General features: G+C 40.9%; 1 protein-coding gene across 4 annotated transcripts in view; it reads left to right on the top strand.

The window, feature by feature from the left end:
• elovl2 (ELOVL fatty acid elongase 2) overlaps positions 1 to 23,369 on the top strand; it is a 129,080-nt gene that overhangs the window by 92,520 nt on the left and 13,191 nt on the right. For 3 of the 4 annotated variants that reach the window (XM_073023897.1, XM_073023896.1, XM_073023894.1), the window contains 2 exons: positions 5,459 to 5,583; positions 9,771 to 9,881. In XM_073023897.1, the coding sequence (XP_072879998.1) occupies positions 5,459 to 5,583; positions 9,771 to 9,881 (236 nt within the window). The remainder of the gene's footprint in view (positions 1 to 5,458; positions 5,584 to 9,770; positions 9,882 to 23,369) is intronic. The other variant, XM_073023895.1, reaches the window with a different exon arrangement.

Below are 23,369 nucleotides of genomic sequence, written 5' to 3'. Positions count from 1 at the left end.
ATTCTCATTGGAGCTTAGAAGAATGAGGGGTATCTCATTGAAACCTATTGAATATTGAAAGGCCTAGATAGAATGGATAAAACATAGAAACATAGAAAACCTACAACACGATACAGGCCCTTCAGCCCACAAAGTTCTGCCGAACATGTCCCTACCTTAGAAATTACCAGACTTACCTATAGTCCTCTATTTTACATCCTGTACCTATCTAAAAGCCTCTTAAAAGATCCTATTGTATCCGCCTCCACCACCGTTGCCAGCAGCCCATTCCATGCGCTTGCCACTCTCTGTGTAAAAAAACTTACCCCTGACATCTCTTCTGTACCTACTCCCCAACACCTTAAACCTGTGCCCCTTGTGGCAACCATTTCAGCCCTGGGAAAAAGTCTCTGACTATCCACACGATCAATGCCTCTCATCATCTTATACACTCCAAATGCTCATAAATCCTGCCTCTCAGGATCTTCTCCATCAACTTACCAATCACTGAACTAAGACTCACTTGTCTATAATTTCCTGGGCTATCTCTACTCCCTTTCGTGAATAAAGGAACAACATCTGCAACCCTCCAATCTTACAGAACCTCTCCCATCCCCATTGATGATGCAAAGATCATCACCCGAGGCTCAACAATCTTCTCCCTTGCCTCCCACAGTAGCCTGGGGTATGGAGAGAATGTTTCCTATATTGGGGGAGTCTAGGACCAGAAGGCGCAGCCTCAGAATAGAGAGACATCCATTTTAACAGAGATGAAGAGGAATTCCTTTAGCCAGAGGGTATTGAATCTGTGGAATTCGTTGCCACAGACGGCTATGGAGTTGAAATCATTCGGTATATTTAAAATGAAGGTTGATACGTTTTTGATTGGTCAGGGCGTCAAAGGTTACAGGGAAAAGGCAGGAGATTAGGGTTGAAAAGGATAATAAATCAGCCATGATGGAATGGCAAAGAAGATTTGATGGGCTGAATGGCCATATTCTGCTCCTATGTCTTGGTCCTAAATCGCAAGCCTGCAGAGTTGGCATTTTCCCCAGAAATTTATGGGTGTGTGAAGAAAAATCGTTGCCTTATTCACTTAATGATCAGCCACTGCACTACCAAAGAAAAGCTGACTGAACATGGAACAGGAACAGGCTCATTTGGCCCACCATTGCTGACCGTGACACTAACAAACTGCACATTGTCTATATCCCTTGATTCTCTGCCTATCTTGTTTGGGTCAGGTCACAGATCTCTCATTGGGTGAGCATCTGGGGGACAGTGATCACTGCTCTCTGCCCTTTAGCATTATCATGGAAAATGATAGAATCAGAGAGGACAGGAAAATTTTTAATTGGGGAAGGGCAAATTATGAGGCTATAAGGCTAGAACATGCGGGTGTGAATTGGGATGATGTTTTTGAAGGGAAACGTACTATGGACATGTGGTCGATGTTTAGGGATCTCTTGCAGGATGTTAGGGATAAATTTGGCCAGGTGAGGAAGATAAAGAATGGTAGGGTGAAGGAACCATGGCTGACAAGTGAGGTGGAAAATTTAGTCAGGTAGAAGAAGGCAGCATATATGAGGTTTAGGAAGCAAGGGCCTATTGAAGAATATAGGGTATCAAGAAAGGAGCTCAAGAAGGGGCTGAGGAGAGCAAGAAGGGGGCATGAAAAGGCATTGCCACTAGGGTAAAGGAAAACCCCAAGGCATTCTTCAATTATGTGAAGAACAAAAGAATGACAGGAGTGAAGGTAGGACAGATTAGAGATAAAGGTGGGAAGATGTGCCTGGAGGCTGTGGAAGTGAGCGAGGTCCTCAATGAATACTTCTCTTCAGTATTCACCAATGAGAGGGATCTTGATGACGGTGAGGACAATATGAGTGAGGTTGATATTCTGGAGCATGTTGATATTAAGGGAGGGGACGTGTTGGAGTTAAGAATACATTAGGACAGATAAGTCCCCGGGGCCTGACGGAATATTCCCCAGGCTACTCCACAAGGCGAGGGAAGAGATTGCTGAGCCTTTGGCTAGGATCTTTACGTCCTTGTTGTCCACGGGAATGGTACCGGAGGATTGGAGGGAGGCGAATGTTGTCCCCTTGTTCAAAAAAGGTAGTAAGAATAGTCTGGGTAATTATAAACCAGGGAGCCTTTTGTCTGTGGTGGGAAAGCTGTTAGAAAGGATTCTTAGAGATAGAATCTATGGGCATTTAGAGAATCATGGTCTGATCAGGGACAGTCAGCATGGCTTTGTGAAGAGCAGATCGTGTCTAACAAGCCTGATAGAGTTCTTTGAGGAGGTGACCAGGCACATAGATGAGGGTAGTGCAGTAAATGTGATCTGTATGGATTTTAGTAAGGCATTTGACAAGGTACCACACGGTAGGCTTATTCAGAAAGTCAGAAGGCATGGGATCCAGGGAAGTTTGACCAGGTGGATTCAGAATTGGCTTGCCTGAAGAAAGCAGAGGGTCGTGATGGAGGGAGTACATTCAGATTGGAGGGTTGTGACTAGTGGTGTCCCACAAGGATCGGTTCTGGGACCTCTACTTTTCGTGATTTTTATTAATGACCTGGATGTGGGGGTAGAAGGGTGGGTTGGCAAGTTTTCAGATGACACAAAGGTTGGTGGTGATGTGGATAGTGTTGAGGATTGTTGAAGACTGCAGAGAGACATTGATAGGATGCAGAAGTGGGCTGAGAAGTGGCAGATGGAGTTCAACCCGGAGAAGTGTGAGGTGGTACACTTTGGAAGGACAAGCTCCAAGGCAGAGTACAAAGTAAATGGCAGGATACTTGGTAGTGTGGAGGAGCAGAGGAATCTGGGGGTACATGTCCACAGATCCCTGAAAGTTGCCTCACAGGTAGAAAGGGTAGTTAAGAAAGCTTATGGAGTGTTAGCTTTCATAAGTCGAGGGATAGAGTTTAAGAGTCGCGAGGTAATGATGCAGCTCTATAAAACTCAGGTTAGGCCACACTTGGAGTGCTGTGTCCAGTTCTGATCGCCTCACTATAGGAAGGATGTGGAAGCATTGGAAAGGGTACAGAGGAGATTTACCAGGCTGCAGCCTGGTTTAGAGAGTATGCATTATGATCAGAGATTAAGGGAGCTGGGGCTCTACTCTTTGGAGAGAAGGAGGATGAGAGGAGACATGATAGATGTATACAAGATATTAAGAGGAATAGACAGAGTGGACAGCCAGTGCCTCTTTCTCAGGTCACCACTGCTCAATACAAGAGGACATGTCTTTAAGGTAAGGGGTGGGAAGTTCAAGGGGGATATTAGAGGAAGGTTTTTCACTCGGAGAGTGGTTGGAGTGTGGAATGCACTGCCTGTGTCTGTGGTGGAGGCAGACATACTAGTGAAATTTAAGAGACTACTAGGCAGGTATATGGAGGAATTTAAGGTGGGGAGGTTATATGGGAGGCAGGGTTTAAGGGTCAGCACAACATAGTGGGCCGAAAGGCCTGTACTGTGCTGTGCTATTCTATGTTCTATGTTGTGCCTCTTAAATATTATATCTGCTTTCACCATCTCCCTGACATCACAATCCAGGAAAATAAACTTGTAAATCTCCTTCAAACTTTCTCCTCTCGCCTAAAACTTATTATTTAACATTTCCACTGTAGAAAAGAGAATGACTATCTACTCTATCTTTCCCTCTCATAATTTTATATACAACTATCAGATTCATGCTGACTCACTGCATGATTTTCATATTGAACACTAAGTGATGTAAATCAAGATCAGTCTATGATGTTGGCTCGGATTAGATTGTTTGAAGATTTTGAGAGAATTTCTCAGGTTGGTACTTTTTTTGACTCCTCAATGAGCTACTGGAGTCACTGCCTCACAGGTGTATTAACTTGGGTTCAATCCTGACCGTGGGTGGTGTCTGTGAAGAGTTTGCACGTTCTCCTTGTGATATCATAGATTTCTACTGGATGTCCTGGTTTCCTTCCAAAGCTGTGGGGGTTGGTAGGTTAATTAGACAGGGAATGCATGGAAGATAAAATGGGATTGGTGTGAAGAATGTTTGATGGTCATTGTCATCTTGGTGGATCAAAGAACCTGTTCTTGTAAAATAATATTGTTTAATATGGTACAGCAAGTTTGAAATGTCAGATGAAGAAATTAATATGTAACCCTTGATTTTATAAATAGAGCAAGTTGTTCTTTAAAAGAATGAGACACTAGTATCATATACATTTCTTAGGAAAGGAACCTTGGCAAGCAGATGGAGGAAGTTTATCAGTATGATGCCAGAGATCAGAGATATTGACTATCTGGACTAACTTCAATAACCTTGACTTTAGCGGAACAATTAATTGAAGGGTGACTTAATAACAGTTTGCTAATTAGGAGATAGAGATTAGTGAAGCGTACAGATGGAGAGATTTTTTTGATAGAATTTAACTATGAAATGATAGTTGAAGCATATTCACAATAAATTGGTTTATTTTCTCATGTGCAGTGAAAAGCTTTACTTTGTAAACCATCCATGCAGCTCATTTCATCGCATCACTACCACAAGGTAGTACAAGGGAAAAGCAATAACGGAGTGAAGTGTTACAGTTAGAGAAAGTATAGAACAGGCAGACAACCATGTCTGGCCATGACAAAGTGCACTGTGAGGTTAGGAGTCCATCTTGACAAAAGGTTTATTACAGCAGGATTGAAGCTGCCTGGTACTGTGTGTTTTCCAAGTTTTTATTTCATGTACCTGATGGGAGGGGGAAGAAGAGTGAATGTCAGGGTGGTGGTTCTTTGATTATGTTTGCAGGTTTACCGAGCCCAAAGAGGGGATGCATGTTTCCATGATGCGGTGAGCTGTGTCCACAAACTTGCCTAAGTGACAGGTATAGAAATACAAGGGATTGCTGGAGTGGACTATACATTTAATTCTATCTTACCATTGGCACATGTCATTTCTAATGCCAAGACCCTACATTTGAACTGCCTCCTGATACTTTTGGATGTTTACAGTACATTGGTCAATTTTTTCATGGAATATCCTTTGGATATTACTATGATAAAGGCACTGCAAAGCTTTCTTTATATTAAAATCAACATTACACTTGAGCTACTGGTCTGGACTACATTGCTCTTCCATAGAGAACTACCATTGAGCAGGTCAAGTAGGTTGTTGGTTCACTCTCAACTTCCATGCCTCTACTTTGGATACCAAGGAGGAAATAGAGGTCGGATACCAGCACTCCTGACCCTCCAACCACTGCTACTAGACTTAGTCCAGAAGCAGTAAGTGCACAATCTGAGCCTAGAGGACCAGCATCACTATCGCACCTGGCCCCTCAGCTTTACAGAGATGTCTGAAGTAGCTTAGCCATGCTCATTTGAATTTGGTTTACTTCTTGAATTGCTAATGTCAAGTGCCTTGGCTCATTCATTCTTAATGTTCTCTTTAATTAATTCCTAGGAAAAGTATTATACCTCTGACTTATTTCTGTGCAGGTTTCTTTGGTCCTACATTGAACAGTTTTATCCATGTTCTAATGTACTCCTACTATGGCCTGTCCACTATTCCATCCATGCAACCATATCTTTGGTGGAAGAAGTACCTTACTCAGGCACAGCTGGTAAGTGTGAATGTCTTATACATGTATGGTGAGAATTGTCATTCTCATCGCCCTTATGAAATGGCAATGAGCCACCACAGCAGTGAGTTACTATTGCAATTCCAATGAGAGAGAAGAGATTTCAGGCATTTGACTCAATGTTGATGAAGGAAACTGACATATTTCAAACTCAGAATGGATTTCGTTGGAGTCTGGATGGTAGTGGAAGTATTTGTTCACTGCCCTTATCCTTCCAAGTGGTGGAGTTTATGGGAGAGGGAATTAATTAATGTTTGCATATCACTGAAGCCCATCACTAAGGACCCCCATCAGCCAGGACATGCCTTGTTCCCATTGCTACCTTCAGGAAGGAGGTGCAGCAGGCCGGAGGCACTCACTCAATGATGCAGTTACAGCTTCTTCCCCTTTGTCATCCAATTTCTGAATGGACATTGAACCCACAAATACTACCTCACTATTTTTTATATATACTAATTATCTATACACACACACATATATACATATATCATACACTGTAAATATACTTTTATTTTCTCTACATTGTACTGCTGCCACAAAAACAACCCATTTCACGGCATATGCTGGTGCTTTATCGTATAGATAGTCCTCATTGCAGCACAGTACATCAGCTGTGTAGAGTAACATAGTGCAGAACCAGGCCCTTTATTCCAGCTGGTCCATGCTTCCTAATATTTCCTCTTTCCTACAGTACATTTGGCTCATATTCCTCTGAATCTTTCCTATTGATGTACCTTCCCAAGTATCTTTTAACCACTTCCTCTGTACATTCATTCCATATACTAACTAGCCTCTGGCTGAAGAAGTTGCCACTGCTGTTCTTAATAAATGTCTCCCCTTTCACCTTTACCCTTTGCCCTCTAGTTCCTGGTTCTCCAATCCTGGGAAAAAATCTGCATTGACTCTCTCTATGCTTCTCATGTTTTTTATGCACCTCTATCAGATTTCACCCCCCTCCACCATTCTCCTACACTGTAATGAAAAATGTCTCAACTTGTTGAAATTCTCCATAATTCAGCCTCTTCAGTCCTGGCAACATCATCATAAATCTCCTCTGCTATCTTCCTAAGAGAGTTTTTAAGAAGCTTTCTGGTATCTTTGCTATAAAAAAGTGACTGAACAATATATTCCAAATGCAGTTTCACAAGTATCTTGTACAATTGCAACATAACATCCCAATTTCTATATTCAGTGCCCTGACTGATGAGGTTCAGCGTGCCAGTAGTATTCTTCATGACCATGGCTACCAACAATGCCACTTTTAGAGAACCTAGGTCCCTCTGTTCTATAACATCCCCTGGGTCTTTACTGTTAACTCTGAATATCGTACCCTAATTTGTCTTCCCACAATGGAACACCTCACACTTACCCAAATTAAACTTAATTTGTCATTGCTCTGCCACTGGCCCACCTGATCAATACCCCGCTATAAATCCTGATAACCATCTTCACTGTCTGCAACACCACCTTTTGTTGTGTCATCTGTAAACTTACTAACCATGCCTATTACATTCCCATCCAAATCACTGAATTAAATGATATATAGCAATGGGTCTATCATTGTCCTGCGGGGAATAGCATTAGTCATTGGCCTCCAGTCTGGCAAAACAAATTTTTACTGTTTCCTCTGCTCCCTACCATCAAGCCAATTCTGTATCCACTTAGCTAACTCTCCCTGGATGTCATGCGATCCAGCTTTTCTTACAAGCTTATCACGTGGAACCTTATCAAAGGCTTACTGAAATCCATATTAACTATACCTAACACCCTGCCCTCATTAACCTCTGGTTAGTTCAAAAAGCAATCAAATTCTTGAGACACAATCTCCTATGCACAAAGCTGTGGTATCAATCCCTAATGAATCCCTTTCTTTCCAAACGTTTGTAGATCTTACCCCTCAGAATCCCCTCTGGTAGCTTACCTACCACAGATGTTAAGATACAGGTCTATAGTTCCCAGGTTTTTCTTCTTAAATAAAGGCACAACATTAGCCACCCTCTAATCTTCCAGCACTTCAGTCACACTAACAATAATCCATACAGTATATCTTACCCAGTGCTCCCACAATTTATCCTCTAGCTTCCAATTTGTATGTACGTACCTCATCTAGCCCTGGAGATTTATCTACCCTCAAATACTTTAAGACACCTGTACCTCTTGTGATATAATGCAGACTATCCCCAAGACAACCCACTAACCATCTCAAGTTCTGAAGTCCTTCTCTTTCTCCATGGTTAAAAAGAGAGGAGAAATAGTCTTTGAAGACCTCATGCAATTTTTGTGGCTTTGAGGAGCTCTATTTTCTCTCTGTCTCTGATTACTCTTTTCCCCTTAGTATACATAAAATCTTTTTAGATTCCCCTTGGTCTTCTCTGCCAAACCTATCACTTACCCATTTGTGCTGCTGTAATTTCCTTCGTGTATATTCCTGCATCCTCTATATTTCAGGAATTCATTTCATTCCATACCCAGTACCTGATCTGTGCCCCTCCTTTTTTTCTGACAGACCATCTAAATCTCTTCATTCAGCCTTGTCTTTCAGTCTAAAAGGAACATGCAGATCTTAACCTCTTTTACAAGCCTTCCAAGTGTTCAGATGTCCCTTTCCTTGCAAACAACTTACTCCAATTAACAGTTATGTTCCCAATACCATCAAAATTTGATTTTATCTGTTGACCATTCCATAAGAAATTTAAAACTAACTTAACAATGATGAGGAGAAAAAGGAGGAAGTCATGGAGGAATCTCTCCGGGTAGAAGGTAGGAACTGGAAGGGGTCAATAACTCTACTGGGTGTTTTTCTACAGACACCCAATAGTAACAGGGACATCGAGGAGCAGATAGGGAGACAGATTCTGGAAAGCTGTTAATAATAATAGGGTTATTGTGGTGGGAGATTTTAATTTCCTAAATATCGATTGGCATCTCCCTAGAGCAAGGGGTTTAGATGGGGTGGAGTTTGTTAGGTGTATTCAAGAAGGTTTCTTGACACAATATGTAGATAAGCCTACAGGAGGAGAGGCTGTACCTGATCTGGTATTGGGAAATGAACCTGGTCAGGTGTCAGATCACTCAGTGGGAGAGCATTTTGGAGAAAGTGATCAGAATTCTATCTCCTTTCCCATAGCATTGGAGAGGGATAGGAACAAACAAATTAGGGAAAGCATTTAATTGGAGTAAGGGGAAATATGAGACTATCAGGCAGGAACTTGGAAGCATAAATTGGAAACAGATATTCTCAGGGAAACATACGGAAGAAATATGGCAAATGTTCAGGGGATATTTGCGTGCAGTTCTGCTGTTTGAGTACTCCTGTTTGAGTACTGTTGGGGGGGGGGACAGCCTACCTGGGGGAAGCAACAGTGGCCATGCCTCCAGCATGGAGTCTGGCCCTGTAGCTCAGAAAGGTAGGGAAAGGAAGAGGAAGGTAGTAGTAATAGGGGACTCGCTAGTTACGGGGTCAGATAGGCGATTCTGTGGATGCAATCAGGAGCCCCGGATGGTAGTCTGCCTCCCTGGTGCCAGGGTCTGGGATGTTTTTGATCGCATCCAAGATATCCTGAATTGGGAGGGTGATGAGCCAGAGGTCGAGGTACATATAGGTACCAGTGACATAGGTAGGAAAAGGGAAGAGGTCCTGAAAGGAAAATATAGGGAGTTAGGAAGGCAGTTGAGAAGAAGGACTGCAAAGGTAGTAATCTAGGGATTACTGCCTGTGCCACGCGACAGTGAGAGTAGGAATGGAATGAGGTGGAGGATAAACGTGTGGCTGAGGGATTGAAGTAGGGGGCAGGGATTCAAGTTTCTGGATCATTGGAACCTCTTTTGGGGCAGGTGTGACCTGTACAAAAAGGACAGGTTACACTTGAATCCTAGGGGGACCAATATCCTGGCAGGAAGGTTTAATAGAGCTGTTAGGGAGGGTTTAAACTAATTTGGCAGGGGGATGGGAACCGGAATGATGGAGCAGAGGAGAGGGAAAACAGAAATAGATCTAAGGTAGTGAGCAGTAAGGATGTCAGGAAGGACAGGCAGATGATGGAGCAAATTTGCAGCCACTGGGATGAGTTGCAGTGCAATCAATGCAAAAAGTACCAAATACTGGACTTAAGGTGTTATACTTAAATGCACGCAGCATAAGGAATAAGGTGGATGATCTTGTTGTACAGTTACAGATTGGCAGGTATGATATTGTGGCCATCACTGAGATGTGGCTGAAGGATGCATGTCTCTGGGAGCTGAACGTCCAAGGACACACGGTGTATCGGAAGGATAGGCAGGTAGGTAGAGGGGGTGGCGTGGCTTTAATGGAAAGAAATAATATTAAATCATTAGAAAGAGTTGACATAGGATCGGAAGGTACAGAATCTTTATGGGTTGAGCTAAGAAATCGCAGGGGTAAAAGGACCCTGATGGCAGTTACCTACAGGCCTCCAAACAGCTGCAGTGATGTGGACTACAGATTACAACAGGAAATAGAAAAGGCTTGCCGGAAGGGCAGTGTTATGATAATTGTGGGGGATTTTAACATGCGACTGGATTGGGAAAATCAGGTCGGCACTGGATCTCAAGAGAGAGAATTTGTAGAATGTCTATGAGAGATGGCTTTTCAGAACTGCTTGTTGTTGAGCCTACTAGGGGATCGGCTGTACTGGATTGGGTGTTGTGTAATGAACCAGAGGTGATTAGAGGGATGAAAATGAAGGAACCCTTAGGAGGCAGTGATCATAACATGATTGAGTTCACTGTGAAATTTGAGAAAGAGAAGCCGAAATCCAATGTGTTGGTGTTTCAGTGGAGTAAAGGAAATTACAGTGAGGAACTGGCCAAGGTTGACTGGAAAGGGACACTAGCGGGCAAAGCAGCGGTCGCTGGAGTGTGAGAAGTGAAGAAGGTACAAGACAGATATATTCCAAAGAAGGAGAAATTTTTGAATGGAAATAGGATGCAACCGTGGCTGACAAGATAAGTCAAAGCCAAAGTAAAAGCAAAGCAGTGGGCATACAAGGAAGCAAAAAATAGTGGATAGAGGATAGAGCGGGTTTCTTATAAATTCCTCCACGTCCATCTTTGCTAGTTTTCTGTCTGGCTACCTGCGTACCCAGATTCAAGTTTGGACTTACAGCCTGATTCACTGACCCTCCCCTTCGGTTTCAAATCCCGGACGAGCCCCCACTTGTTACATTCCCAGTAACCGGGTGACTTACCAGCAAAGATAGAGAGGTCCGCTGAAGTCTGATGGTACTATTTTCAAACGTTTTTATTTATAAAGGGGCACAAACGTATGGTTAATACAAAACATTCAGATCATATACATCATCAAAACTCAATCTAAAGCACAGGTATAGTAATAATCAATCAGAAATAAGCTCTATCGTTGTCTAGGGGATAATACTGAGTCCCAATGGAATATAAAAGTCACTCATAAATCTGCAGGCCTTTCCGTTTGGGAACCGCTGGCATTTCACGTGTTGGAGAGAGAGGATTGGTGAGAAAAAGGAACACTTGCCCGTCGTCTTTGCGAAGCAAATCCCGGTTGTTAGTTAAAACGGTTTTCCTTTGGTTTCAGACACAGACTCCCGATCCGGAATCTAACGCACGTGGCTTCCTTCAAAATGGCTTCCCGCTCCGACGGGAAGCGCTATCGTGTCTTCTTCGTGTGTCTCCTTGGTGCGTCTGAGGGGCCGCCTCGGCAGCCCACCTTTTTATCGGGACTTGCAGGGTTGTAGCTGTCAATCAGGGTGGGGTGTGGCAATCTTTCCCCATCACCCAGCCCACGTTGCCCTGAGGGTTTGCACATAGTCCAGTCCCCATTTCACAAAGGTGTCTCCAAGAGACAATGGCTATGTCCATGGCTTTTGTCTGGCTGAGAGGCCAGGCCACATTCCAAACCTTAAGGCTTCTCTCTCTCTCTTGCGATTCTCACAAAGGAGGGGGCTGGGGTAGGTTGGGGGAATGGGCAAAGAAGTGGCAAAGGAATTACAATGTTGGAAAGTGTACAGTCATGCAATTTGGTAGAAGAAATAAACAGGCAGACTATTATTTAAATGGGGAAAGAATTGAAAGTTCTGAGATGCAACGGGACTTGGGAGTCCTCGTGCAGGATACCCTTACCGTTACTCTCCAGGTTGAGTCGGTGGTGAAGAAGGCGAATGCAATGTTGGCATTTATTTCTAGAGGAATAGAGTATAGGAGCAGGGTTGTGATGTTGAGGCTCTATAAGGCACTGGTAAGACCTCATTTGGAATACTGTGTGCAGTTTTGGACTCCTTATTTAAGAAAGGATGTGCTGACATTGGAGAGGGTTCAGAGAAGGTTCACCAGAATGATTCCGGGAATGAGAGGGTTAATATATGAGGAACGTTTGACCGCTCTTGGACTGTACTCCTTGGAGTTTAGAAGAATGAGGGGGGACCTCATAGAAACATTTCGAATGTTGAAAGGCATGGACAGAGTGGATTTGGCAAAGTTGTTTCCCATGGTGGGGAGTCTAGTACGAGAGGACATGACTTGAGGATTGCAGGGTGCCCATTCAGAACAGAGATGCGAAAAAAATTTTTTAGCCAGAGGGTGGTGAATCTATGGAATTTGTTGCCACAGGCGACGGAAGCCAAGTCATTTGCTGTATTTAAGGCAGAGATTGATAGGTATCTGAGTAGTTAGGGCATCAAAGGTTATGGTGAGAAGGCGGGGGAATGGGACTAAAGGGGAGATTGGATCAGCTCATGATGAAATGGCGGAGCAGACTCGATGGGCCGAATGATCGACTTCTGCTCCTTTGTCTTATGGTCTAAGGTACGTTCCAATGAGACAGGGAAAGTATGGTAGGGTACAGGAACCGTGGTATACAAAGGCTGTCGTAAATCTAGTCAAGAAGAAAAGAAAAGCTTACGAAAGGTTGAAAAAACTTGGTAATGATAGAGATCTAGAAGATGATAAGGCTAGCAGGAAGGAGTTTAAGAATAAAATTAGGAGGTTCAGAAGGGGCCATGGGAAAGCCTTGGTGGACAGCATTAAGGAAAACCCCAAGGCATTCTACAAGTATGTGAAGAGCGAGAGGATAAGACGTGAGAGAATTAAGACCAATCAAGTGTGACAGTGGAAAAGTGTGTACGAAACTGGAGGAGAAGGCAGAGGTACTTTGCTTCAGTATTCACTACAGAAAAGGAACTTGGCGATTGTAGGGATGACTTACAGCAGACTGAAAAGCTTGAACATGTGGATATTAAGGAAGAGGATGTGCAGGAGCTTTTAAATGCATTAAGTTGGATAAGTCACTGAGACTGGACTAGATGTACCCCGTGCTTCTGTGGGAGGCAAGGGAGGAGATTGCTGAGCCTCTGGTGATGATCTTTGCATCATCAATGGGGAAGGGAGAGGTTCTGGAGCATTGGAGAGTTGTGGATGTTGTTCCCTTATTCAAGAAAGGGAGTAGAGATAGCCCAGGAAATTATAGACCAGTGAGTCTTACTTCAGTGGTTGGTAAGTTGATGGGGAAGATCCTGAGAACTAGGGTTTATGAACATTTGGAGAGGCATAATATGATTAGGAATAGTCAGCATGGCTTTGTCAAAGACAGGTCATGCCTTATGAGCCTGACTGAATTTTTTGAGGATGTGACGCAACACATTGATGAAGTTAAAGCAGTAGGTGTAGTGTATTTGGATTTCAGCAAGGCATTTGATAAGGTGCCCCATGCAAAGCTTATTGAGAAAGTAAGGAGGCATGGGATCCAAGAGGACATTACTTTGTGGATCCAGAACAGGCTTGCCCACAGAAGGCAAAGAGTGGTTGTATCAAGATGTACAAACAAGCTGAATGAACTCAGCAGGTCGGGCAACATCCGTTGAAATGAGCAGTCAATGTTTCGGGCCGAGACCTTTCGTCAGGACTGAAGAAGGAGGGGGCAGGGGCCCTATAAAGAAGGTGGGGGGAGGGTGGAAGGTGCCAGATGAAAAACCAATTAGAGGAAAGATCAAGGGGTGGGGGAGGGGAAGCAGGGAGGGGATAGGCAGGAGAGGTGAAGGAGGAATAAAAGGGGAAAGCACTATGGGTAGTAGAAGAAGGTAGAATCATGAGAGAGGTGATAGGCAAAGGGATCAGGGGGTATGGAGAGAAAGCAGGTACAGGGTTCTGAGTTGGATGATCAACCATGATCATACTGAATGGCGGTGCAGGCTCGAAGGGCCGAATTGCCTACTCCTGCACCTATTTTCTATGTTTTTTTTAGAAGAGGAGGCAGAGTGAAAGTGGAATGATGGAAGGGAGAGGGACGGAATTACTGGAAGTTGGAGAATTCGATGTTCATACCAAGGGGCTGGAGGCTACCCAGACAGTATTTGGGTAGCCTTCAGCCCCTTGATATGACAACACCTCATATACCGGTAATTCCCTCCCTTCCACTTTCACTCTGCCTCCTCTTCTAGCTGCCTATCACCTCTCTCATGATTCTGCCTTCTTCTACTACCCATAGTGCTTTCCCCTTTCATCCCTTCTTCACCTCTCCGGCCTATCACCTCCCTGCTTCCCCTCCCCTACCCCTTGATCTTTCTTCTGATTGGTTTTTCACCTGGCACCTTCTACCCTCCCCACTCCTTCTTCAGTCCTGATGAAGGGTCTCAGCCCGAAACATTGACTGCTCATTTCAACGGATGCCCAACCTGCTGAGTTCATCCAGCTTGTTTGTACGTCTTAATTTGACCACAGCATCTGCAGTGTACTTCGTGTTTACTAAAGAGTGGTTGTGGATGGGTCATATTCTGCATGGGGGTCAGTGACCAGTGGGGTGCCTCAGGGATCTGTTCTGGGATCCCTACTCTTCGTGATTTTTATAATGACCTGGAGGAGGAAGTGGAGGGATGGTTAATAAATTTGCTGATGACACAAAGGTTGGAGGTGTTGTGGATAGTGTGGAGGGCTGTCAGAGGTTACAGCGGGACATTGATAGGATGCAAAACTGGGCTGAGAGGTGGCAGATGGAGTTCAACCCAGATAAGTGTGAGGTGGTTCATTTTGGTAGGTCAAATATGATGACAGAATATAGTATTAATGGCAAGACTCTTGACAGTGTGGAAGATCAGAGGGATCTTCGGGTCCAAGTCCATGGACACTCAAAACTGCTGAGGTTAAGAAGACATATGGTGCATTGGCCTTCATCAATCATGGGATTGAGTTTAAGAGCCGGGAGGTAATTTTGCTGCTATATAGGTCCCTGGTCAGACCCCACTTGGAGTAGTGTGCTCAGTTCTGTTCACCTCACCACAGGAAGGATGTATAAAACAAAGAAAGGATGCTGAGGAGATTAACAAGGATGTTGCCTGGATTGGGGAGCATGCCTTATGAGAATAGCTTGAGTGAACTTAGCCTTTTTTCCTTAGAGCAATGGAAGATGAGAGGTGACGTGATAGAGCTGTATAAGTTGATGAGAGGCATTAATAATGTGGATAGTCAGAGGCTTTTTCCCAGGGCTGAAATGGCTAGCACAAGAACACAGAGGAGATGTTAGGGGTAAGTTTTTTTTTACACAGAGAGTGGTGAGTACTCCATTCTCAGTGGTGAGAATGGGCTGTTGGCAACGGTGATGGAGGTGGATATGATAGGGTCTTTTAAGAGACTCCTGGATAAGTACATGGAGCTTAGAAAAATAGAGGGCTATGGGTAACCCTAGATAATTTCTATGATAAGGACATGTTCAGCATGAAGGGCCTGTATTGTGCTGTAGGTTTTCTATGATAATATCCCAGTCCAATATATTTATTCATGACCTGAGTTCATCCCCCTATGAAGCCTCTTGCATTGAAATGAATACAATTTTATTATGTAGTCTTTCTCTTCTCTCTGCCATGCTGCTGAGTGTTTTGTCTGCTGTCCCCACTGGCATTGAACTCTTGTCACATCTTGCAGCCTCCCATTTTCCTCTGATTTGGATCCCTACTGGACCTTGTCTCTTTTTCTGTCTCTGTCATTTGAGCCAATGTGCATGATGATTTCCGGCTGTTCACCCTGAGAATATTCTGAAGCTGCTCAGAGACATCCTTGACTTTGGCCCCTTGAACTTTTTCTTGTGGTTACTCAATTACCTGCAGTCTGCAATCATCGCATGTATCTCTGACTGTCAACATCCTGGACGATCTGAAGTGCATCCAGCTCTGGCTCCTTAAAGCAGTCAGCAGGGAGTTGCAGCTGGACATACTTCTTCCAGATGTAGTCCTCAGAGACACTGGGAGTCTCCTTTCTCTCTACATCTTGCAGGATGAATTTGCCAGTACCCTAACTGCTAACCTGATGCTTTGTAGAAAATTAAAGTTGCAATACTGGATGGGGTGTCTATCAAGCAGGTTGTTTTGCCTAACATGATGGTATCTTCACCCTTTTAAGAACTGAAGAAGGGTCTTGGACTGAAACAGTAACTGTTTATTCATTTCCATAGATGCTGCTTGACCTGCTGAGTTCCTCCAACATTTTGTGTGTGTTGCTTTAAGTTTCCAGCATCTGCAGACTGCTCGTGTTTTTGATGTTGATCTTGAGTTTTGTTGGAATTACCCTCATCAAGGTAAGTGAAGAGTATTGTCATACTCTTCATTTTTTCCTTGAGGATTGTGGAAATCAGATCAGTCACTCACCATGGAATATATTGAAGTGACAGGCTCAGTAAGTTCCCAATAAATGACATTTATGTTCACAAAAGAGTCACTGAAAGGGTAGTAATCACAGCCATTCCCTAAATTGCCTTTGAAATGGAAGTCACCACCTTCAACTGCTTCAGTCCACTTGCTAAATCAGAATCAGAATCAGGTATAATTATACCTGCAAATGTCGTGAAATGTGTTGTCTTTTGTGGTAGCGGTACGATGCCATACATAATGATAGAATAAAACTGAATTACAGTAAGTATATATACATCCATTAAATAGGTTAAGTTAAAATAAGTAGTGCAAAAATAAGTAGTGAGGTAGTGTTCAATGTCCATTCAGAAATCGATGGCAGAGGGGAAGAAGCTGTTCCTGAATTGTTGAGTGTGTGCCTTCAGTCTCCTAAACAGTGAACTAAACATCTTACAAAATCATTTCAGAGGTAGTTAAGAGCCAAACACTGTAGCCAGCGAGTAGAAAATGTGCACTGTCCAGAATAGATACGGTGGCAGCTTTCATTCCTTAGGGAACCAGATGGGCTTTCACAACAGTCCCTTGACTCCATTACTGATACTTGTATTTGCATAGCACCTTTCACAATCTGTATACATTCCAAAGTGACCAGTTAATTACTTGAAATGTCATTTTTGCAACATAGTCTCTACAGAATAAGGTTTTATAGCTGACACAGAGAAATGAACTCAAGTAATTTTAACATAGTAGTTTGGCTACCTCACATTAAGCTAATAGTTGGGGAAAAGTTCCTCTTTGAAAGGTGATTGAGACAGATTATGAGATCCTAATTAGTGGGCAACATCTCACCCATAAGGCAGGACAGGGTGGAGTTCGAGTCAATATCACAAATACATGTCTGATCCTACTTAAATCCCACACCACTCTCTCAGTAAGACAGTTCCCGCTGAGCCAATATATAGTATAAAGCTGAAATTGGGAGCAGCCGTTATTTATATAATTTTATCAAATGCTCAAGTTAACATTAAAGAATGCATACAGTATACAAGCTGAAATCCTTACTCTTTGCAGACATTCACAAATCCCAAAGAACGAATGACAGAACATTAGAACCCTTCACCCCTCCCATGCATTCACAAACCCCAAAGAATGAATGTTAGAACCCTTTACCCCTCCCATGCACAAGCAGCAGCAAAAGCATCAACTACCCCCCTCCCCACACCCACCATGCAAGCAATAGCAAGCTCCCTGAGACCATGATATAGAGTCCATCAAAAACCACTGCCCATCCCAACACTTCACCATTTGAACAGGCCCCTTCTCTCAGTAATGAGGCAGAGAGAGATATTGCTCCTGCAACAGCGAGCGGGGGAAGCCACCAGCTCACTCTTTCGATGTTGGTCTGCAGTGTTGCTTATTCGAGTTCCCTCTACTCAGAGCCAACAGACTCATGCACCAATAGAGTGCAGAGGCCTCCAACAGCTATGTTCGCTGTCTCAATAAAGGGAAACCTTCAAACCTTTCCACAATAGGGGCTGTCTCCCTCCCATAAACAGCTGTCCTGCAGTAATCTTCCCTCACATCCTCTCAAGGTAGTGATGTATAATCAACTGACTGGTTAAATCCTCCTCCAGGGACAAGAGAAATACATTTTCATGGCAACTTCATTAGGTACTCCCTGTACCTAGTGTTGCCACTGACCTGTGGTCTACTGCTGAAGTGCATCCAATTCAAGGTTTGACCTGTTATGCATTCAGAGTACTCTTCTGCACACCACTGTTGTAATGTGTGGTTATTTGAGTTACTGTCACCTTCATGTCTGCTTAAACCAGTCTGGCCATTCTCCTCTGACCTCTCTTATTAACAAGGCATTTTCACCCACAGATCTGCAGCTCACTGGATTTTTTTTTAGTTTTCTTTCACACTTTTCTGTGTAAATACTAAAGACTGTTGTGCATGAAAATCCCAGATCAGCAGTTTCTGAGATACTCAAACCACTCCGTCTGTCACCAATAATCATTCCATGGTCAAAAACACTTGGATCTCTTTTATTCCCAGTTCTGACATTTGCTCTGAACAACAGTTGAACTTCTTGACTATGTATGTATACTTTTATACATTTAGTTGCTGCCACAAGATTGGCTGATTAGATTTTTGCATTAACAAGTAGGTATACCTTCATTTCATTTTCATTCCATTTTAAATCTTTTTTATTGATTAAAAAATATATAAAGACAAATACAAATCAGAGGAGAAGTTATATCAAATACATATTCCAATAAAAGTACAAAAAAAGGAGTGTACACTGTCAAAAACATATATGGTATAATATTGAGCTAATCTATAAAAGGAACCACAACTCCTCTTAACAATTCAAAAAATACTTTCTATTATTATAATATTACATTATTATTATTATTATTCTATTATTTCTATTATTAAGAAGAATTTTTTTTTAAAGGGTAAAAATCCTTCCGGTCAAATCTGAAACATCACAGAGAAGAAGAAAAAAAGATTACCTAAAAAAGTGGAAAAAAGTAAAGAAAATTTAAATCATATGAAAATATTGAATGAAAGGTCGCCAGGTTTGCTCAAATTCAAAAGATGTATCAAACGTCCGTCTTCTAATTTTCTCCAAGCTTAAACACGACATAATGGAGGAGAGCCAAAAAAAAAAAACAGGTAGATTAGTATCTTTCCAATACAACAAAATAGCTCTCCTAGCCAATAAAGTTGAGCGGAAACATTTCCTGCTTCCTTCGGAATGATCCCAAAAATTGCCGTAAGTGAATTAGGTTGTAGGTCCAAACCTATGACTTTAGATAACGTTCTAAAAACATCTCTCCAAAAATTATTTAACTTTATACAGGACCAAAACATATGAGTTAAGGTAGCCACCTCAGCATTTATATTAGAAAAAATATGCGCTAGATTATCTTTTGACACATGTGCCCTGCGCATTACCTTGAACTGAATCAAGGAGTGATGGGGGCAGATAGATGAATTGTTAACTCAATTATAAATTTTATTCCATTGATCATCTGAAAGTGACTCCCAAAGTTCCAGTTCCCAAGCACGTTTAACCTTATCATTAGACATCATTCGTAAATTCATAAGCCGTTTATAAATATATAATGGCTATCAATCCTTTTTGAGATGGTTTAAGCTGAAAAATAACATCTATCATATTTGGTAAATGAGCAAATGGGTAATTCGGTAATAAATCTTGTAGAAAACTCCTAACTTGTAAATATCTAAAAAATTGTGCGTTAGATATATCATATTTATCCACTGGCTGTGAAAAAGACATTAAACAATTCTCTAAAAACAAATCTAAAAAAGTTTTTATTCCCCTAGTTTTCCCTATTAAAAAGGCCTTATCCAGAATTGATGGTTTAAAAATAGTTAAGATGGATATTACTAGAGAGTACAAAGTTATTTAAATCAAAAAATCTGCGAAGCTGAAACCAAATTTTTAATGTGTGTCTAACAATGGGTCCAACCATGAAGGACAATCTTGACCATCTATACCGCAAATCCAAAAAGTAATATAACGAATATTAATTGCCCAATAGTAAAATCTAAAGTTTGGTAATGCCAATCCTCCATCTTGTTTTGATTTTTGCAATAAAGGTTTACTCAATCTAGAACTCTTATTATTCCAGATATATGACAGGATCATAGAATCTATTCTATCAAAGAATGTTTTCGGGACCAAGGATGGAACAGCTTGAAACGTATATAGAAATTTCAGTAAAATTACCATTCTTACAGCATATATTTGACCAATTAACGACGTCGTCATAGGCAACCATTTAGAAAGCATTTGTTTTGTATATTCAATTAGAGGAAGAAAATTATACTTATATAAATCTTTGACAGGTACATGGAGGAATTTAAGGTGGGGGGTTATATGGGAGGCAGGGTTTGAGGGTCAGCACAACATTGTGGGCCGAAGGGCCTGTAACGTGCTGTACTATTTTATGTTCTATTAAAATTCTTAGTAATTTTAATACCAAGATAGGTAAAGTAATTTTTAGCAATATTAAATGGTATTTGATCATAATATTCAGAATAATTATTAATAGTATGTAATTTACTTTTATGTAAATTTATTTTATATACAAAGAAAATACTGAATTCAGCGAATATGGATATCATAGAGGGAATAGATTTCCTAGGGTCTGAAATATAAACTAATTAATCATCTGCGTATAATGAAACCTTATGTAATTTATCCCTTCTCTTAGTACCCTGAACAGTGTTAGAATCTCTAAGAGCAATAGCAAGTGGTTCTAAAACCAAATTAAATAATAAAGGGCTAAGAGGGCAACCCTGACAAGTTCCTCAATATAATCTAAAATAAGGAAATTTTTGATTGTTAGTTATAACCACAGCCATCAGGGCTTGATAAATCAGTTTGATCCAGGAAATAAATCCTGGACCAAAGTTAAAGCTCTCCAAAACCTGAAACAAATAAGGCCATTCCACCCTGTCAAAGGCTTTCTCTGCATCAAGAGAAACAACACATTCAGATTCTTTGACTGAGGGAGAATAAATAATATTAAACAAACTTCAAATATTAAAATGTCAATACCTATTTTTAATAAATCCAGTTTGATCATTTGAGATAAGTTGGCAAAAATTCTCGTTTATTAGCTAAAATTTTAGAGAGAATTTTAAAATCCACATTCAATAGGGAAATTGGTCTATAAGAGGCACATTCAGATAAATCTTGTCCTTTTTTTAGGAATCAATGAAATTGATGCCTCATAAAAAGTTTTCAGAAGATTCCCAGAAGATATAAAATCAGTGAAAGTCTGACAAAGATGTGATGTAAGCATTTCATTAAAGGTCTTATAAAATTCCACAGTATATCCATCTGATCCCGGTGCTTTCCCTAATTGCATACAGGATATAGCCTTGGCTATTTCCTCTTGTTTAATAGGTGCATCTAGTACATTAATATCTTGAATAGAAATTTTAGGTATATTTAATTTCTGCAAAAATCTATTTATAATAATAATATTATCAGGGAATTCAGATTTATTAAGATTGGAATAAAAATCCATAAATATCTTATTAATTTCATGAGGTCTAATGTTTCAGTTCTATCAGATCTACGTATTTTCAAAATCTGTCTTCTGACCATATTTGCCTTTAACTGACCAGCCAACAGTTTACCTGATATGTCCCCATGTATATTAAATTGACATTTAATTTTTAAAATTTGCTGCTCAATGGGGAAGGTCAAAAGCAAGTCATATTGTGTTTGGAGTTCAACCCTTTCCTTATATAGGTCTCCACTAGGTCTTACTGAGTACGCTTTATCTATCTCTCTGCTTTATTAGTAATCACTAAAAGTTCCACTCTGGGTTTCCTCCTTAAACCTGCTGAATATGAAATTATTTGTCCCTTGATAAAGGATTTCATTGTATCCCCTATAACCAAATTTGACATACCTTCAGTTGTATTAAGTTCAAAAAATATAGAAATTTGCTCCTTGATAAAACTAACAAAAGCTGGATCCTGTAACAATACAGGATTCAATCTCCACTGTGACATTTTCAGACAGACATACTTTATTGATCCTGAGGGAAACTGGGTTTCATTACAGTCACACCAACCAAGAATAGTGTAGAAATATAGCAATATTAAAAAACCATAAATAATTAAATAATAAGTAAATTATTCCAAGTGGAAATAAGTCCAGGACCAGCCTATTGGCTCAGGGTGTCTGACACTTCGAGGGAGGAGTTGTAAAGTTTAATTAATTTCAAAAAATTATCAGAGAGCTTCAGGGTTAATTTCACAGGTGCGTTATCCGACAGCGCAATGACATCATACTCACACTCGTCAACAGAATATAACAACCGTGTATCTAGAAAAAAATAATCAATTCTTGAATATTTATGATGAACGTGTGAGAAAAAAGAAAAATCTTTGTCATTAGGGTGTTTATATCTCCAGATATTGACCAGGCCATATTTTAAAAGAGCTAATACAGGTCGCCGCTTTATTAGGAAGCAACGGATTGGTTGATGACCTGTCAATCGCCAGATTAAGGCAACAGTTAAAGTCACCACCCAAGATCAATTTATATTCATTTAGACTTGGTTGCTTAGAAAAAAGCTTCTTAAAAAATTCAGGACTGTCTGAATTAGGTGCATAAACACACATCAGAGCTACCTTTTGACTGCATAATAAACCAGTGACAATTAAATACCTTCCAATCAAATCAGTTACAGTATTAAAGTGTACAAAAGGGATTTTAGAATTAACAAAAATAGATACCCCTCTAACTTTATTTGTTGATAAGGAATGATAAAGGTCCCTTCCAAAATTTATAAAAGCTATCTTCATCCTGTCTCCGTACACGAGTCCCTTGCGCAAAAATAATATCCGCATGAAGTGTTAATTTCTTTAAAATCTTTTTATGCTTAATAGGATGATGCATGCCATTCAAATTCCAAGTAGTAATATTGATTTTATTAGTATCCATATTTAGAATTTAATTTAAAGTTTTATAAAGAAAGCGCAAGCGCACACTAGATCTAGAAGAAAAAAAAACGCCCAGACTTGACCGGAAGTGACGTCGTGATTGATAGAAAATGTAACCTCTTAGAATTGCCCAATCGAGAAAAAAATTAATCTAATACCCCCACCCCCCAAAGCCGGAATAATAGCGACCCAATAGGCAGGCCACAAGCTAAACCTAATAACCCTTAACCCCATCCTCCATTTTGCAGCTATATTAACAAAGTATGTTTACCTCACCGAATCCAAACATAAGTGATGAAAACATTTCAAATACTGTAATGTTATGTCTAACAATAATTAAAATGTAACTAGTGACGGCCATCTTAAATTCATCTAAAGTGTATGAATCATATATTCAGAAAAGAATAAATCCAAGCAAATAATATATTACAACTAAAGTTTTTTTTAAAGAGAACTTACAAGTTATACAAAAAAAGTGAATATATATATAAAAATAAAAAACAAACCAAGAGCTATATTAATGTTAAAACAAGCAAGAAAGAGGGGAAAAAAAATTAAATCAGACCAGGTCCTGTGTGGACATCCATAAAATGTAAAACAGGTTTTCTTCAAAGCAGCTATGCATATATACCAATTATTAACAAATAAAGAAAAGGATTAAGT

Source organism: Hemitrygon akajei, chromosome 20 (assembly GCF_048418815.1).
Source record: "Hemitrygon akajei chromosome 20, sHemAka1.3, whole genome shotgun sequence".
NCBI lineage: Eukaryota > Metazoa > Chordata > Chondrichthyes > Myliobatiformes > Dasyatidae > Hemitrygon > Hemitrygon akajei.
This window is presented reverse-complemented; position numbering and strand designations above follow the sequence as displayed.